The following is a 15,910-nucleotide window of genomic DNA, read 5'->3' as shown; positions in this document are numbered from 1 at the left end:
GCAGTTACCACTTCGTATAATTGTTCCTATGCCATTTTGCAGCATAAGGCTTACTGAGTTACTTTCATTCATCCCTATGATTATTAAGGCCACCAAAAATGTGTCAACTTTGTTATTATTACAAGTATAAATACTTGATCACTTTCCATTTCTTCTCTTCATAACATCACATCCTTTCTCTTCTCCATTCTTCTATGACATACAATATACCCTCATGTTTGCCTCCAGAACTGTCTTTCATATTCCGATGAACTTCATATGTTTCATTTTGCCACATAAAGCAAACAACTTTCTCTTCTGCGCAATTTGCCACTGTCAATGCTTCTCTCCACACAAACCTTCTGCAACATTCTTAAAGCCTTCAGCTCTTATTAACACAGTTGTCTTTCAGTAGTCTAGAGCACACACAAGCCATTTAACTTGCTTATCATAACCAACTCAAAATGCTACACTGAGTGAGTTGTTTTCCCTTATTCCTAGCCGCTCAAAACAGTATGGCTTGGTTTCATTTTGCAAAGTTTTGAATTGACTTTAAAAAATAGAAGGAAAAAAAAAAATATATATATATATACACACACATACACACACATACACACACACACACACACACAGAGACATTTTTGAACAAGAAAGATCAAGTACTTAAAGAAAATGCCAAGTTCAAAGTCTCAAAATACAATACATTGAAATAATTAAAAATACAAAACAAAAAGTTCTAAAAAAACCTATTTTAAAATATAAAAAATTAAATACCCGGCAGGTTATGTAAATGAAAATGAGGAATGTACAGTGAGCAAACAAAGATGAAGAGTTCCAGTAGGTAAAAAGGAAAACTCATTGAACCTGGGGTCTGTTTTTTAAAACACTGTATTGCATGAAATAAAATAATCCAACACTGCAAAACATGCATCTCATAAGGGCAAGAATACAAAATTGCTCAGCTTTAGTTCTAATTTTAAAGTTATTTTGCAACATTGATCCAAAAGTTGTGAATGGTGCATAGCCTGAAACTTGCTGGATTTCCCTCAAGGGAGCACATTGACATTATCGCCAATACAGATTACTTGATGTTTTCCCGTTTCAAATACGGTACCATAACACTGCTTTGGAAAACTGAAGTCTACTCTTCAAGTCTGCCATTAAATAACAGTCAAAAGCATGAGAACTTTTGAATCATTGTTTATTTCACACTAAAAATCTGAATCAAGGTTGCCATATCTTCTTCAAAAAACAGACTCCAGCTCAACAGTGTTATCTGCATACCAGTAGCTGCCATTAAACAAAATACATTTATGTTCAGCAGAGTAATCCCATCATGCTCACGTTACAAGAAGAAAAATGTACACATTATTTATAAATAAACAGTCCTTCCGCTAGGAAATCCCTGGGCTCCTTTTACACTAATGTTTCTTTCCGTTTGCTGCTTAATGGCTTTTCTCTTGTTCTTTTGTGTCCAGATTGCGTTCTGTGTGTTTTCACGCTCTTGGCTTCCTCCATGTCCATAATGGATCCACACTCTGATGTGTTTTCGTCTAGCTCCATCTGAACTATACCAGACATAGTGGACTGCCTCCTCTGGACTTTGACGTTGGAGGCAGATGGGTTGTTCTCTTCAGACTCTTCACTGAGCTCGGGCAATTCTTTCAGGTCTGTTGGAGCAGCAGCCCGCTGGAAAGGTGCGATGGCTGTTCTAATACAATTAAACCATTGCTGCTTGTGGAAGATATCATTGGCCTGCAGTGTGTGGGATTGGCCGGAGGAGGGGTCTTGGAACCGAACTCTGAAGATATTTTTAGCTGAAGATAATCATCAGAAAAGGAAAATCAGTTCTGCAAATTAGTACTTAAGGATTCTATTGAGACTACTGTCCTAAACATCTGTACAGCTGTGGTTATGGAGGAATTTCTCAAAACATGTGCATTGAACAGAGAATGCAAAGCATCTAGTCTGCACATTTGATTTCCACCATTTCAGACACAATTCACTTACGACGGTGCAAAGGCAGGTCACACACATTTCCTGCCTGCTCTCTGAGCAGGACTTAAAGTGTACACAACAATTCCTAGACCTCCCCACATGTTAACATAATTCCTTTACACCGAGTGGCTTGACAAGTGTGCATTACTAATGAGGACTAATTGGCTTGTTTTGTACCTTTATCTGAATTGCTAAAAGCCCCTCTGAAGGACCCTCCCATTTTCACATCGCCATCTTGCAGGTCCTCCAGCACCAGCTCCTGAACTGGGATCGGTTGTCTGTACACCTGGTAAGAGTGACGCTCATTACGAGTGACTGGCCGAGTTAAAACCAGGATGTCTTGGAAGAGGAAAACATACAGCTTCTAAAGAAGGAAAAAAACCCAGAGTAGCCTTGTGGAAATGTTTGCGTTTATAGTCAGATTAAAACATACTGTTCTCAAAATAGTCACATCACTCTGGGTTGACACTACACTATCATCAATCCTACCTACATGAACCTCGTTAAATGTCCTGTTATAGTACCTCTGTAGTAATACATGACCCCTGACAATGATGGTATTTTCATAAGACTGTGGGTCTGAATCTGCTCTCTGCGTATGTCCACTGTTCTTTGTAAAGCTCTATAGGGCATTGTTGTAAAGCTAGTGTGGTGCTATCAGATGCTGCTGTAATTAAGATGACTTGGGGAGAAGATAAACCGTTGTCACTTCATTTCCACTCAAGTAGCTCTGTGCAGACAGCATTTGTTTGGAAGAGCTAAAGGCCAGATTACATTATTGGGAATGTTATGACACCTTCATAGTAAATGTTAAGACAGGAAAAACTTTTTGATTGAGTGCTAAATGCATCGCATGCTTCCTTTGGTAGTTTTATGCGAATGATTTTGCAAATTCTGAAGGCCCTTAGAAACACTGGCAGCAGTCAGCTTTCCTGTAAAATTAAATAAAGCAAGACATCACATGAATTCTCTTTTTATGTATTTTTGGATTCGTTAGCGTCCTCTAAAATTAGGGCTGAGGGCTTAAAGGATCCCTGCTCTGCTCTGGCTAACCAACAGCTTCAGTCTAACCTTCTCCAGAGGTGGGGATGGAGCGGGAGGAAAGCTCCCAATTTCAAGCTTTCAGATTAACATAAGACACCAATAATCAGACAAAAAACTTACATGCCCATTCTTATTCTTCAGCTCCCCATGGCACAGTAACACTTTGCTGGCTTCGATTCTAGGGTCCTTTTGCTTCTCGTCCAGATATTCCAGCTTGTCAATGTAATACTGACATTCTGATTCTCCCTTCTTCAAGTTGATGTCAGAGAGGACTCCTTGGATTATAGAGATCTATAAAACAAAATGTTTTAAAAGTTTGATTGCATGGGGATTTATGCTTTAGTTTACCCATTCTTTAAGCTCTGCTATAATAACTAGCTTTGATCCTGTAAGAGCTCAGGACAAATCACCCACTGAATTTCACTGAAGTTCCATTTGCAGGATTGGGCCTGTTTTGAGAAACATATCCCTCCATGATTGAGGATTTAAGAGCTTTCTTATAACCCCAGACTTATATGGTTATGTAATATCTTCATTATTACTTACTGCTTCTTCCAAAATCTGGACATCAGCATGATCTTTAGGAGTATGTTTAAGAATTTCTTTTAAGAGCAGTGGATATTTCACCAGCCGACTTCGAGGAATATCTAGGAAGCTCCAGAGGTCTAGCTTGCGACTGAAAGGGGATTCAAGACAGCGCTGAAGGAAGTCCTGGACTCTACGGTCTTGCTTCTTCTGATCCAGAAGAGCTTTGGCTGCCAATTGGTTACTGCAGTAACCTTTGTAGGCATTGAGTCCTGGTAACTAAAAGGACAACAGAGCAACATTTATTAGCTCACGAAAGCTTATGCTCAAATAAATTTGTTAGTCTCTAAGGTGCCACAAGTCCTCCTTTTCTTTTTGTGGATACGGACTAATACAGCTGCTACTCTGAAACCATTTATTAGTTAGATTCTCTTGAGGGAAGTATTGACCCATAGGAACACGTCATACTTATGCAGTTGGATTATCTCTTAACAGACTATTTGGTTTGACCTTAAAACGAATTGAAGATTTAAATTGCATATGCGCAGTTAATTTGTGGGGGGAATGGCTCTGCATCTAATCCTTTGATGTTTAAGGTTAAACGGTGATAAGAGTCCTGTGATCACCTCACTTATAAAGGGGCCGGAAAAAAAAGACATTGCAAATTTAAGTCATTGCAGGGGTGAAATTCTGGCCCCACTGGTGTCAAAGGACTCCCATTGATTTCAGTGCAGCCAGGGATTTCACTTGAGATCTTTAACATAAGGCAACAAGAGCTTGTTGCTTTGTAGCTACTAACTTCAAACCTCATTTAAAAACTCATCACAGTTTTAGGTCTTGTTTCCCTGTCAGCTAGTTAGAGTAAATGACCAAAGTGATACTCACCCATTTCACAAGTATGGGCCCAATCTGCTCCACTGTTCCATCAGGTCTTGTTGCTTCTCTGAGCCTTGCCAAGAAGTCTGAAATTTACAAGCAAAAATGGGAAATGCCACAAGCATCTCAGGTATGGGTCAGGAAGTCTTTAGGATTTGAATTAGAAAATGCAGATTTTTAACTATTGTCCAAGACTGAAAATTAGGTAGCTGCTCTTACCTTCATGCAGAGGGATATAAGAATCCAAGTCCCCAAATATGTGTGTGAGTTCCTCCTCTGCCATGATAGACAGTTTCAACATGGGGTCATGATAAGCCTGTGAAGGAATAGTGCAAAATTACATCAAGATCCCCCCAAATAAGTTATTAAATGCAGTGTATATTTGGGAAAATATTTGTAGATCTACAGTTATTAAGAGCAGGAAGGTCTCATGTGCAGCCTAGGTCTGACCCTGCACTCATGGACATTAACAGCAACAGTCCCATTGACTTTGAGTGCAGAATTGAGCCTTATATACAGGTACTAGGACCACAAAAGTGAAGAAAAGATTCTAGTACCGAAACTGCTCCCAAGATAACTTTTATATGGGGAAAGAGTACCCATAAATATTTGCTGTGGAACTAGATTATTGCAGAGTATACTTTTTCACCCGATTTATTATGAAACAATCCAGTACAATGACTGTAGGACTGTTCACTTCACCATTTTTAATGCAATACACAGTGGGTTCAAAGCATAGTGCTAATCCACACTCTGTTTGCACACATGAAGATGACCTCATTAAGCTTTTATATGTGATCACTGACCATAAGGAAAGAAGAAAAATACTAGCCTTTCTGGCAAGTTTCAGATCCTCAATTAAATCCTGTTCTCCTCTGGACAGTTCATATATTGCCTGAGAGAGAGAGAAAGGGCAAGACATTGAGTTATTGCCTCATTTGAGAGAGCAAAGCGGACAATTAAGTCTAGCTGCTCTTTTAATGTGAACACACTGCTATATTATATACTTTGTACCCCATTTCTGTTCAGTTTTTGATAAAAACCCTAAGTGTGAGTAACAAATCAAAGTCTCTGCATAGTCTGAAACAAGCAAGGTTCTGCTGGCTGAACTCCAGCGTGCCACCTCGGTGTTACAATCCAAAGTAATTCCTCCCTCTTCCTTTGTGCTGAGAAAGGTACACTACTTTTAACTGTGTGAAAGCTTTGAAACTAAACGGCCAAACTAAATACTAGCACCTGCCTACTCACGACTTTTGCATATGAAGTGCAGAGATTTACCTGAAAAGAACACGAAGGTCAAAATCCCAGAATTCATTACTCAGTTTCTACTTAGTCAATAGAAGTGCTGCCTAAAAACTAAATATACAAAGGCCTCACCATTTGGCCCTTAACCCACTGTCAAGAGCTTTTAGAGGAAATAATCTGGCCTTAAAAAAAGAACTGTCTAGTCTAAAATTTCAAAAATGCCTAATGACTTTGGATGTGCTGAGCACCACCTTCTGAAAAACGAGGCTCCCTTGAGGCATCTGAAGTTGGGCATTCAACATAACTAATCAATTTAGCAATAGAGTCCTTAATTTTCAGAAAGTTAATACAAGTGGATCATTTCCTCTAAGTCAGGGCATACCACAGAATACAATCACTTTAATAAATAACAATTTCTCCCTCCCCCTTCATCTGCTTCCTCTTCCTCCGAACAGGATAACTAAAGGCACCAAATGCCTAATGGTTGATTGACAGCCTACCTCCTGGCGTTTAATTTCTTTGGTGCTCAGAGTCTCTTTCATGTTGACATCTAACATCTCTGACCAAAGGACACTGTTTCTTCGTTTAGGAGGTGTTGGGGCGGCAGATCTGCTACATGACTTCTGGGAACAGCCGGGGGATTTGCTGTCACCACGGAGGGAAAATGACTATTGGAGGGGGAAAAAAAATATATGAAAAGTTTATTTCTAGCAGATGTACATAAGTGTCATCCATACACCACTCCCAACCCCCCCTTTGCCCTTCCTCTACCGCCCAGAACAGGAAGACACACTCAGAAGATGCTTTTCCTCAAGTAAAAGGAGTATTTCATAACTGGTGATAAAGCCCCTATGATCTGCAACTGCCAGACTCTTTCCTCACATCCCTCTCATCACACTGTGAACCAGAATTGCTTCTGGAGGAGGAAAAAAATGGAGACTGAAATCTAGTTACAAGGCACAATGAAGCGCATAAATTAAGACTAATTCCACCTCTGGGTTCTGGTGATGCTAACAATCTCTAGTGTTTTGCAAATGTCTCTACATCTGGGTTATAGATCTAGGTCTAGTGTAACTCTGTGTTTAAGCACACACTATAATACATACCATGTACATTACTAGAATATACACTGATTTGTGTATCAGTTGACTCCCTCCTTTTAAGCTGGTTTATTCCTTCCCCCTTCCTAAACTGCAAGCAACATGGATATTTTATACTACCTAAATAAAACCAACAGAAGCAGCAAACTCTTCACCCCTCTCAATGTGCTTGCGTGGCTCAGGAGCATAGAAGAGGTCATTCCTGGAGCACATCAGATTTGATCTGCATTTAGGGACCTCCTAGCACTTAAGAGTTACTTATCAGGTGTGCATTCAAGGGAGCTTTTTTCACCATGAGCCAGGGGTGGTTTAGGAACCTGCAGCTCCTTTCTGTGCACTGATTTGGTATGGGTCAGTTTCCCAAGAGATGCCTTGAAATTATGGCATCAATTCCACAGGGCATATTGCTTCCATATTCACATATTCTTTACCTGTATTGTCTGACCAAAACGCCGGACTGCACCATTTCTTACAGGGGAGATCAAGTTCGCCAAGGATGTGACCCGAGCTAGAGGTCGAATCCGCTTATTACTTGGCTCCTGTAAATTATAAACAAAAAAGAACACATTATACTGACTGTGGTTTACTTAGCCTTGATGTATCAATGCTGCCCAGGCTTGTTTAAGGCATAAGCAGATTTATAGTTTCAAAATAGAGAAAAGCACAATGCTTTGAAGCAGTCATCCCCCTTAAAGTCAAACCTGACACTGTCAATATTTAAACATGAAGGTCACACTCAAGCTGCAAACAAGTTCTTCAGTGTTGCAAGAGACAAGGGTAATGGAATCCATTATAATCAGGATGTTCAAAATTAGTTTTGAACAGTAAATAGGCAAGACTCAGAATGGCTTCACTTTTCTTGTGAACAGTTGGAGATACACTAGCTGAGTCACAGCCCAAATGTAACTTGTTACCACCCCATTGATTGAGCTATGGCAAATTTACACCAGATGAGGATCTGCCCTTTTAGTGTCAGGACTGAGTGTTTTCTCCCAAGGAGAACATGGATTCCATTGTTTTATTTTGTTTTGGAGGCAGGAGGCATAAAGAACAGCCAGAGCGCAAGACAGTTTTATGTAGCAAATATAACAAATGGCAGATGTATTACATGCTGGACATCCCAGTGAAGCACAGGTAAATATGGAGGGAGAAGTCAGCTGATTAAATTTAAAGCCCTCAGCCTAGAATCTATTTTTCTAAAATGAGAACAGATTCTCTTTCGTATTATTTAACTCCGAAAAACAAAGTTGTTGATTTTGCAGAACACTGATTTGTGCAACGAGTCTCATCAATAAATATTAAAAAATTCTGTTCCAGTGGAAGCACCTCCATAGATGGAAAGTCATCATCTCATTGCAGCCTGTAGACTCTTAACATCAGATATGATTTTAATAAAATAATCAAGCTAGGGTAATTACAACATACGGTTCCTGATACAGAGTAACTGTCCGAAAGGAAAGATATGCACAATGGGAGGTAAGGCAAGGATGGAATGAAAGTCTGATGCTAGAAGAAAAACTGCAAGACAGGCAAAGTATTCTGTTATACATAAAAATAATTGCAAGTTACATATCTATAGTGAATGGCACTCTGAAATTGACTGCCGGATCACAGTGATACTTCAGTTAAGGTTTACTATTGTTATGTTTACTTTAAAAGAAGGTTTAGACAACCAATGTAATGAGTTAACCTAATTAGCTATTTTATCAAGGTCTTATCAGCCACTTTTGGTTAATTATGGTGGATTCATCCCTAGTAAGTAGAAAGAGAATAAGGTGGAGAATGAAAAGATTACATAAGTGATTGAGATAGGGGGCCCTACGGTCTCCATTTCCTGTCTCAGATTGCGAAGAAAGTACCTAAAGCCATAGACATTCTTTGCTTCTGTGTAGTAAGGGTAGGGACAAAAACCAAAGAAGGAGAAAAGGAACATATGGCACTGGATTTGGATCACATTTGCCATGGTGGGAATCAGGCAGAGTGCCACTCAAGGCAGAGGAGTTACACTGGGGTAAAACCTGTGTAAAGGAGATCAGACTGAGGCCACACTATGAATAGCAATCAGATCTTCCCATATACAATATTAAGCAAGAGATGACTGAGGGGAAGATATAAATGAAGTCTTTAGAGCTGTAGGGGAAAAAAGCAGCACTTAATTTCAGTAGGAACAGGGGCATCAACTATAGCATGAAAATAATTTCAGCACAGTATAAGATAGCTGAGGCCACATTCACACGTGCCACATTCTAACAATCTTAAAACAACTAAGATATTACAGGTATCAGAAAAGAGCTGCAAACAAAATGACATTAAGACTAGGAAGTTGGTTATCCATTTCATTTATGCTGAACATACTGGTTATGTCCCAGTGACCATTATTTGCAACGGAAGACCCATTTAACAGTACTAAATACACAGAGTCCATCAGCAAAGAGATTATTCAAACGTTACAAAGCTCTGGCCCATATTCTTTGGAAGAGAGGGCACCTTAATGAATTATAAAAGTTTCTGAAGGGAGCATTGGGATGGATTCTACAGTTCTATTTAACTTTATATCAAAGTACCAGAATGAAGCTAAGAAAGGCTTGAGAGTTAGTGAGGAACATAAGCAGAATTTATACAGACATTAACCAAATATGCAGATCTACCAAGAACAGAAATACAAATGAGATGAGAAGGAAGAATGTGGCAGTGAAAATGAATAGCGTAAGAAATCTCAGTGTTTCAGATGAGATGTTTGTATAATATTTCTCAACTCACTCTGATAAAGAGTCAAAGGAGCAGCCTTTCTAGATCTGAGATACAATGACACACTATATGCACTAATGCACACTAATGTGAATGCCTTTGCAGCACATCTGTGCGAGACTGACGTGACACATGCATATGCACAAGGCCTGGCAGAAGGCATTCCTTTCCATTTGCTAAGACGGTACAAAGGAGCTCCCTGTTTGAATGGATTTATAAATTACCACTCTTCAGAACAGATAAATTGATACAAACTGAGACATGCCAACACTAGTGGGAAGTGAAAACAGCAAAAGTACTTCTCTTTCTTAAACAAAGAATAAAGCCATACACCCCAAAGTACTCCTGTGCATTAAGGAAGAATGAATTTTGCACAAACCATCACCAGTAACAAATTAGCACAATCAGAAAGCTTTCTAGATAAACATGCCCTCCACCAAGGAATTCAAAGCCAGAGAGCCTTGGCTACATGGAGAGGGAAAGATCGCCCAAAACAGAAACCACCATTACACCACAAACTTAGTTTAGCAAAAACCTGTTTTCCTTCTTCAAAGGATAAATACTGCATTTTGCCTTGCTTTCACATGCTCTCTGTATGTCAGCTTTGGGTTTAACTCCACATTGGGCCAAGTTCATACCTGGGGTAAACCCCATTAGTTTCAATTGAGTTTATATTAGGGATGATATTAGCTCAGTATTTAAAAGTACTGCATTTGGAAACAGTATAGTCCATTGTTGGGTAGCTCTACTTACGGAAATCTACAGTTTCAAGAAAAAACTAACATTTATTAAACTTTCTTGGGTTTTAGTTCAGTGTCAGTGCTGCAATAGTTAACAGCATGTCTCTTTCCATTTGAAAAACCAGTTTTTCAAGGCCTTTTTGTTTGTTTGTTTTAAACAAAGTACCTGGGCTAGACATTGCAGGCAAAGATTTCAGGTTGAAAGCAATGCTTCCACTTTCCATTCAGAAGGTAGAAGAGGCAGAGAACAATTAGGAGTTTCCAAGACCTTTTCCTTCACAGGTACAAATGTGTCACATTTTAAAAAGCCACATTTTGTAGCTGATTCAGTCCAAAGTGGTTTCTGTTTTCTTTAAGTGCAAAAGGAATTAAAATGTTAAGAGCCTGCACTGTGTACAATATTTCCTCCACAGTAATTATTACTATTTTTACAAGGATCATGTACTACATCATCAGGTGTAGTTATACATTCCACTTACAAGGGCATATAAACATGGGAAAAGCTGGTGAGAAATTGAAAAAATATTCACAGCACAAATTACTGCCAAATGTTACCAGTGAGATTCAAAAGGGACTGAACTCACTAGTTCAAATATGGTCTCTGTCAGAAGTCTAGAGATGCAATTGCTATCTGAGAATTATTTAAAGATTTATGTGAAACGAGCCTGCTTGAGCTCAGTCCAGTTCTTAGCAGATAGTTGTCCACATCTCAAACTGAGTTTCAGCAGAGGCCAAGTATTGAATAAATTAAACCACCTTCTCACTTCCTTGTAGTGAAAAAGGTGATCACAGTGGAGGGGGAAGCATTGTGCTGTACCTCTTTGGTGGATGAAGGACTTCCCTGGCTGGCGACAGCAACTGAGTACCTGGCCCAAACACTAAAATTCACTTAAAGTAATTACTGACACCCCAAACCAAAAATAATCATTACATGTCCAATACGCAGCCTAACATATAAATACATACAAGGATACAGATTTATTCCTTAAACTGTTTTTACCTTGTTTATTTCACAACTCTCTCAGCATCTAGTTTTTCTTATATATTATGAAATGACAGCAGTGACTCCTTAGCTGAGGTTGCATTTAAGTTTCTCTACTTAAAGCAGAATTATACATTTTTAGAAACTGACACTAAAAGAACTTTAATAGGATGTCTTGTGTCAAAGAGACTTTTACTGCAGAACTGACTTTTTTATAATGTACATCTCTTAACAAGATGATACCGTAGGCAGTACATTTCTACTGGATTGCTGGACTTGTGCCTTGCGTCAACACACGAGGTATGCAATAATCCTCCAGGAATGCAATAGGGCTGACTTACACAACATTAACGTTGCAAAGCTTTTTTTTTTTTTTTTTTTTAAAAATAACCTTACTTGTTTACACACAAACACCTTAATAGAAAAAACATCGGCAAAGCAGCCAATAAGAAATAATGCGTGAGTCATTAAATAGCAGGGTTTTAGAAAAAGTCTTATGGAGGAAACAAACCCAGTTTAGGGCCTGATCCTGAGAGCATGCCCTTAACTTTACTCATACAAGTAGTCCCAGTGACTCCAAGGGGACTACTCACATGAGCAACATTACTCAGAGGCATACATTATTACAGGATCAGGCCTTTACACATTTAGGATAAAATATTCAAAAAATGTCTAAGTGACTTAGATGCCTAAGTCCCATTTTTAAAAGTGACGTAGGCGCTTCTAAATCACTTGAGTTCATAAGCCACTGAAGTGCTTTTGAAAGTTTTACCCATCAGATTTAAGTTTATGGGATTCTATAAGATTGTCCTAAATCTTTCTTAAGTTTTTTTTTATTTTAATACTACACTAAAAACAAACACTTAATGAAAGACAAAATAAAACTAATTCTCAAGGTATGGAAGAGAAACAGTATAACCAATCATCGACAGAAAAACAAAAACATGAAACACCACTGATCATAAATTCTTAATTTTATGCTCTCATGTTAGCATTAAACAACGCTTCAAAAATACTTAAACTTACTATAAAGATCTGGAAGAAGTACCACACGATGCCAGCTTTTAGCTAAAACAGAATTATTAGAATTTTGTAAAAGAATGCTTTAACCTTTCTAATCTCTAACAAAAATAAAAATACATAAAAACTCTGAATCCTGTGTCCTTAAAGTCCTATTCCAGCAAAAAGAAAAAGATATTTAAATTGCCACAAAGTAATTCTATCCATATAATTCCTTGAGGTCAAAATTAAAATAAAGTCCAGACTAAGCAGTGTCGAAGACAGATAAGCCACAGGTTTAAACTGTTTCCTGTTAGAGGAAGGGTATAAAATACAAACTTGGCAGAATATAAAAAAAGTTCAGACCTCTCCGCTGCAATTTTCTGCTTTCTCGATCTACCTCAACTACTAAGGAAGTTTTTCTGAACACAGTCCAGTGAAAACTGTCATTAAAGCAGAAGTCTAATACAAATTAAAAATTAATCTACATACAGCAGAAAATAAACAGGTGTTCTATCTGTATCAGATATGGCAAGTTCCAAAGTCTGCTGTGCTAACCGACTTCGGTTTGGAAGTCAGAGTCTAACTAGCCAGAGTGCACGTACAGAACTACTAGATTCAGTACTCATTACTACTTCGTAGCTGGTAAAGTCTTTAAGGCTATGTTGGTACAGTGCCTAGCACAATGGAGTCCTGTTCCCAATTGCCCCCTCGGCGTTAGCATAATAAGCAGGATAAGTGCTGGAGCAGTTTTGCCATAAGAAGGATTAATCTTCTAACACACAACAGTTGACAAGAGACAAAAAAGTCAACGGAAAGCTGCTAGAATTTGGACCAGTTCACCATAAATCACACCAGGATAAAAGTATCCAGGCAGCAGTGCCAGAAAGGGTCGCCTTACCTCTTGTTCTCTGAAAGATTGATTCTGAGCATCTAGGACTCGAATGGTCCTTTTAATAGGAAGGAGACCTCCAACTTCATCATGAGCCACCATGCTGTCTCCTGCCTTCAGAAGCTTTACTTTTAATCCACGTCCGCAGTCCCTCCGCTGCTACTTTACTATAAACTCCTCTCCGGAGCTCTCAGAAACCTGCGGGAGGGTCTCGCTCATGTTTCCATGGGACAGCACCGCCTGCCTTGTGAGCTGGGAGTTCAAAGCACGCAGACCTCAAGGCAGCGGGAGGGGCAGGAACATATGTTTCATGGGCGTGCTCCCGCGGAGTCGTGTATCATTCGTGAACTGACCGTTAATGACACACCTACGCCTCTCCGTTTACACGCTGTGGGGGGGACATCTTTTGTACCCGGAGTTGAAAAGCTGGTTTCTTCCCCCTCCGACATGAAGGAGTGTAACAAGTTTTACTAAAGAGGAATGCTTTGCTTCAGAGACAGTTTCTCAGCTGGACTAGTAATTCCTAGACCCAAGCTAAGAGAGAGCTAAGCCAGCTGGAGCAGCATTTCAATACTTTTCTAAAAACTTAAAGATAGGCATTGCTATGCCAAGTCAATCTAATCTGAGATCCTGCCTCTGATACCAGCCAGTACATAACACTTCAGAGGTTAGTAGAAAATTAAAATAAATAGGGATGCATGCCAAATGCCTCCATTTGGAGGGACTCTGCTTGCTACTTTGTCCCTTCCAACCAAAAAGCCCTGAGTCCTAATCCAATGCATTTCAATGGAGTTGAAAGGTGTGGCCTATTTAAATGTGAGCAGGTATTAGAAAAGCCTTCCAACAGAGCTAATTATTCTTGCACTAAATAAAGGAGAAGAGGCAGGGGTAAAACCGCCACAGGCAAACAGACTGCATCCCAAAAGGGAAGGTTGGATTATCCACCCATCTAACATTGCAGCTGTGCCAGTTAAAATGAATGTTAGTCTAAATGATTTTATCATCACTTTCTTAAAAGCCTGCTTACACTGTCACCCTGATATCAAGTAGCAGTGAATTCCACAAGTTGAATATATGGCACATAAAGCAACAATTTCCTTTTCTCTCGGGTAAGAGTTGCCTTAGAGTCACAAAAAGAAAAGGAGGACTTGTGGCACCTTAGAGACTAACCAATTTATTTGAGCATAAGCTTTCGCGAGCTACAGCTCACTTCATCGGATGCAGAATACAGACTAACACGGCTGCTACTCTGAAACCTGTCTTAGTGTCACAGTCGCTCCCCACACTAGAATTCTTTTTTCTAAAACTGCGGTAGGGGAAGTTTAGGGGTGATTATTACTGGCTGTTTTCAACTACCAATCCAATTAACAATTGGATTGCAACCAAACAAATTCACCCTCCCCAGAGATTGTTGCAAATTCCTCTTCTGCCAAACCCCCATTATTTGTCACACTCTCTCCTTCCACTTCTTTTTGTCCAGGTCTCTCTCAGGATTTATCCCCTTGCACCTCCAACCCTGACACCGTACATCAGGAATCTCTCTTCCTCAGGCTGAGATAAACCAGGTTTCTTTCCGCTGTGGCAGGCTGTATGGAAAGTTCTGTGGAGCTATGGAAGAGGGGTTGCATTTTTTATGTTTATAATGAATGCTGGGAAGATTTTTTTCCCTTCAAACTCGGCCTTTTCTTCTGCTTTCATAGTCTGTTTTTTTTACAAAAATAGTTGAAAAATGCAGATCTGATACTGATGTTCACAGCAGATTCTAATGACAACTGGAGAACCACTGGGATTCTGACATCACAGAACTAAGTGGAACCTGAGCAACTGAGAGCAGGGATTTTTACTAAGACTGTTCAAAACTTCTATTTTCCATTTGGTTTTTCATAACAGCTATTGAACCAACCTGCCTAACGATCAGTTGGAATAAGAACACTGAAAAATTTCACACTGCTTGGAAGGCTCCCAGTCCACTTGGCTACTCCAAGGCAAGTGTCAAATGAGAACAAGGAAGATTTAATATTTCTAAAGTAGGGGGGGAAAAACTTTAAAAGGTCAGAACTTCTATATACAACAAAAGGAAGCAAAGAAAGATCAGATGCTTTTTTTCTCCCTTTTGAAGTCACCTTAAACTCTTCCACACCCTCATAGGCCAAGTCTACACTAGAAGCTTTTGCTGGTATAGTAATGTTAGTTAGGGGTGATTTTTGGCAACATTTCTATACCGGTAAAAGCCCTAGTGTGTTATACCAACAGGAAAATGCTTTTTTGCCAGCACAGCTTATTTCACTTAGAGAAATGGTATAAATTATACCAGCAAAATCACCCTTTTGCCAGTATATCCTGCATCTACACTAGGAGGGTTTGCCAGCATTAGCTATACCAGCAAACCGTTCCCAGCACAACCCTGGTCATTATCATTTGGATTTTTCAGTCAGATTAGATAGTGGTTGCTATACGGTAGAGTTTTCTGCCAGCCCATGCTGGCCTAGGAAACAATGCTTCAACCTTGGTTCCCAACTTGGAAGCACAACCACTAGACCAGCAAATCCCTTCCATGTTCGACTCCCTCCATCACTCTCCACTTTGGTACTCCCCTACAGAGATCTCCCCTCAACAGAGGATCCTTGTCTATTTCACTCTGCTTCATTTTTATGCAGGAGCAGAATAGATGATATTCTCCACTGAAGGATTCTAAAGCCAGAAGGGACCAAGATGTGATCATCTAGTCTTATCTATATGGCACAGGCCACAGAACTTCCCCCAAATGAGTCCTAGAGCAGAT

The 15,910-nt window shown here is 39.5% G+C and overlaps 1 protein-coding gene across 3 annotated transcripts in view; it reads right to left on the bottom strand.

The window, feature by feature from the left end:
• Window positions 1-952: 952 nt before the first annotated feature.
• NET1 (neuroepithelial cell transforming 1) overlaps window positions 953-15,910 on the bottom strand; it is a 63,758-nt gene continuing 48,800 nt past the window's right edge. For 2 of the 3 annotated variants that reach the window (XM_074942713.1, XM_074942714.1), the window contains exons 4-12: window positions 7,199-7,306; window positions 6,168-6,335; window positions 5,255-5,317; window positions 4,642-4,738; window positions 4,432-4,508; window positions 3,568-3,825; window positions 3,142-3,312; window positions 2,155-2,341; window positions 953-1,796 (exon numbers count right to left, since the gene is read on the bottom strand). In XM_074942713.1, the coding sequence (XP_074798814.1) occupies window positions 1,396-1,796; window positions 2,155-2,341; window positions 3,142-3,312; window positions 3,568-3,825; window positions 4,432-4,508; window positions 4,642-4,738; window positions 5,255-5,317; window positions 6,168-6,335; window positions 7,199-7,306 (1,530 nt within the window). In that variant the 3' untranslated portion in view covers window positions 953-1,395. Of the gene's footprint in view, window positions 1,797-2,154; window positions 2,342-3,141; window positions 3,313-3,567; window positions 3,826-4,431; window positions 4,509-4,641; window positions 4,739-5,254; window positions 5,318-6,167; window positions 6,336-7,198; window positions 7,307-13,137; window positions 13,401-15,910 lie in introns of those variants that run through there. The other variant, XM_074942715.1, reaches the window with a different exon arrangement.

This window comes from Natator depressus, chromosome 1 (genome assembly GCF_965152275.1).
Source record: "Natator depressus isolate rNatDep1 chromosome 1, rNatDep2.hap1, whole genome shotgun sequence".
In the NCBI taxonomy this organism is placed as follows: domain Eukaryota; kingdom Metazoa; phylum Chordata; order Testudines; family Cheloniidae; genus Natator; species Natator depressus.
This window is presented reverse-complemented; position numbering and strand designations above follow the sequence as displayed.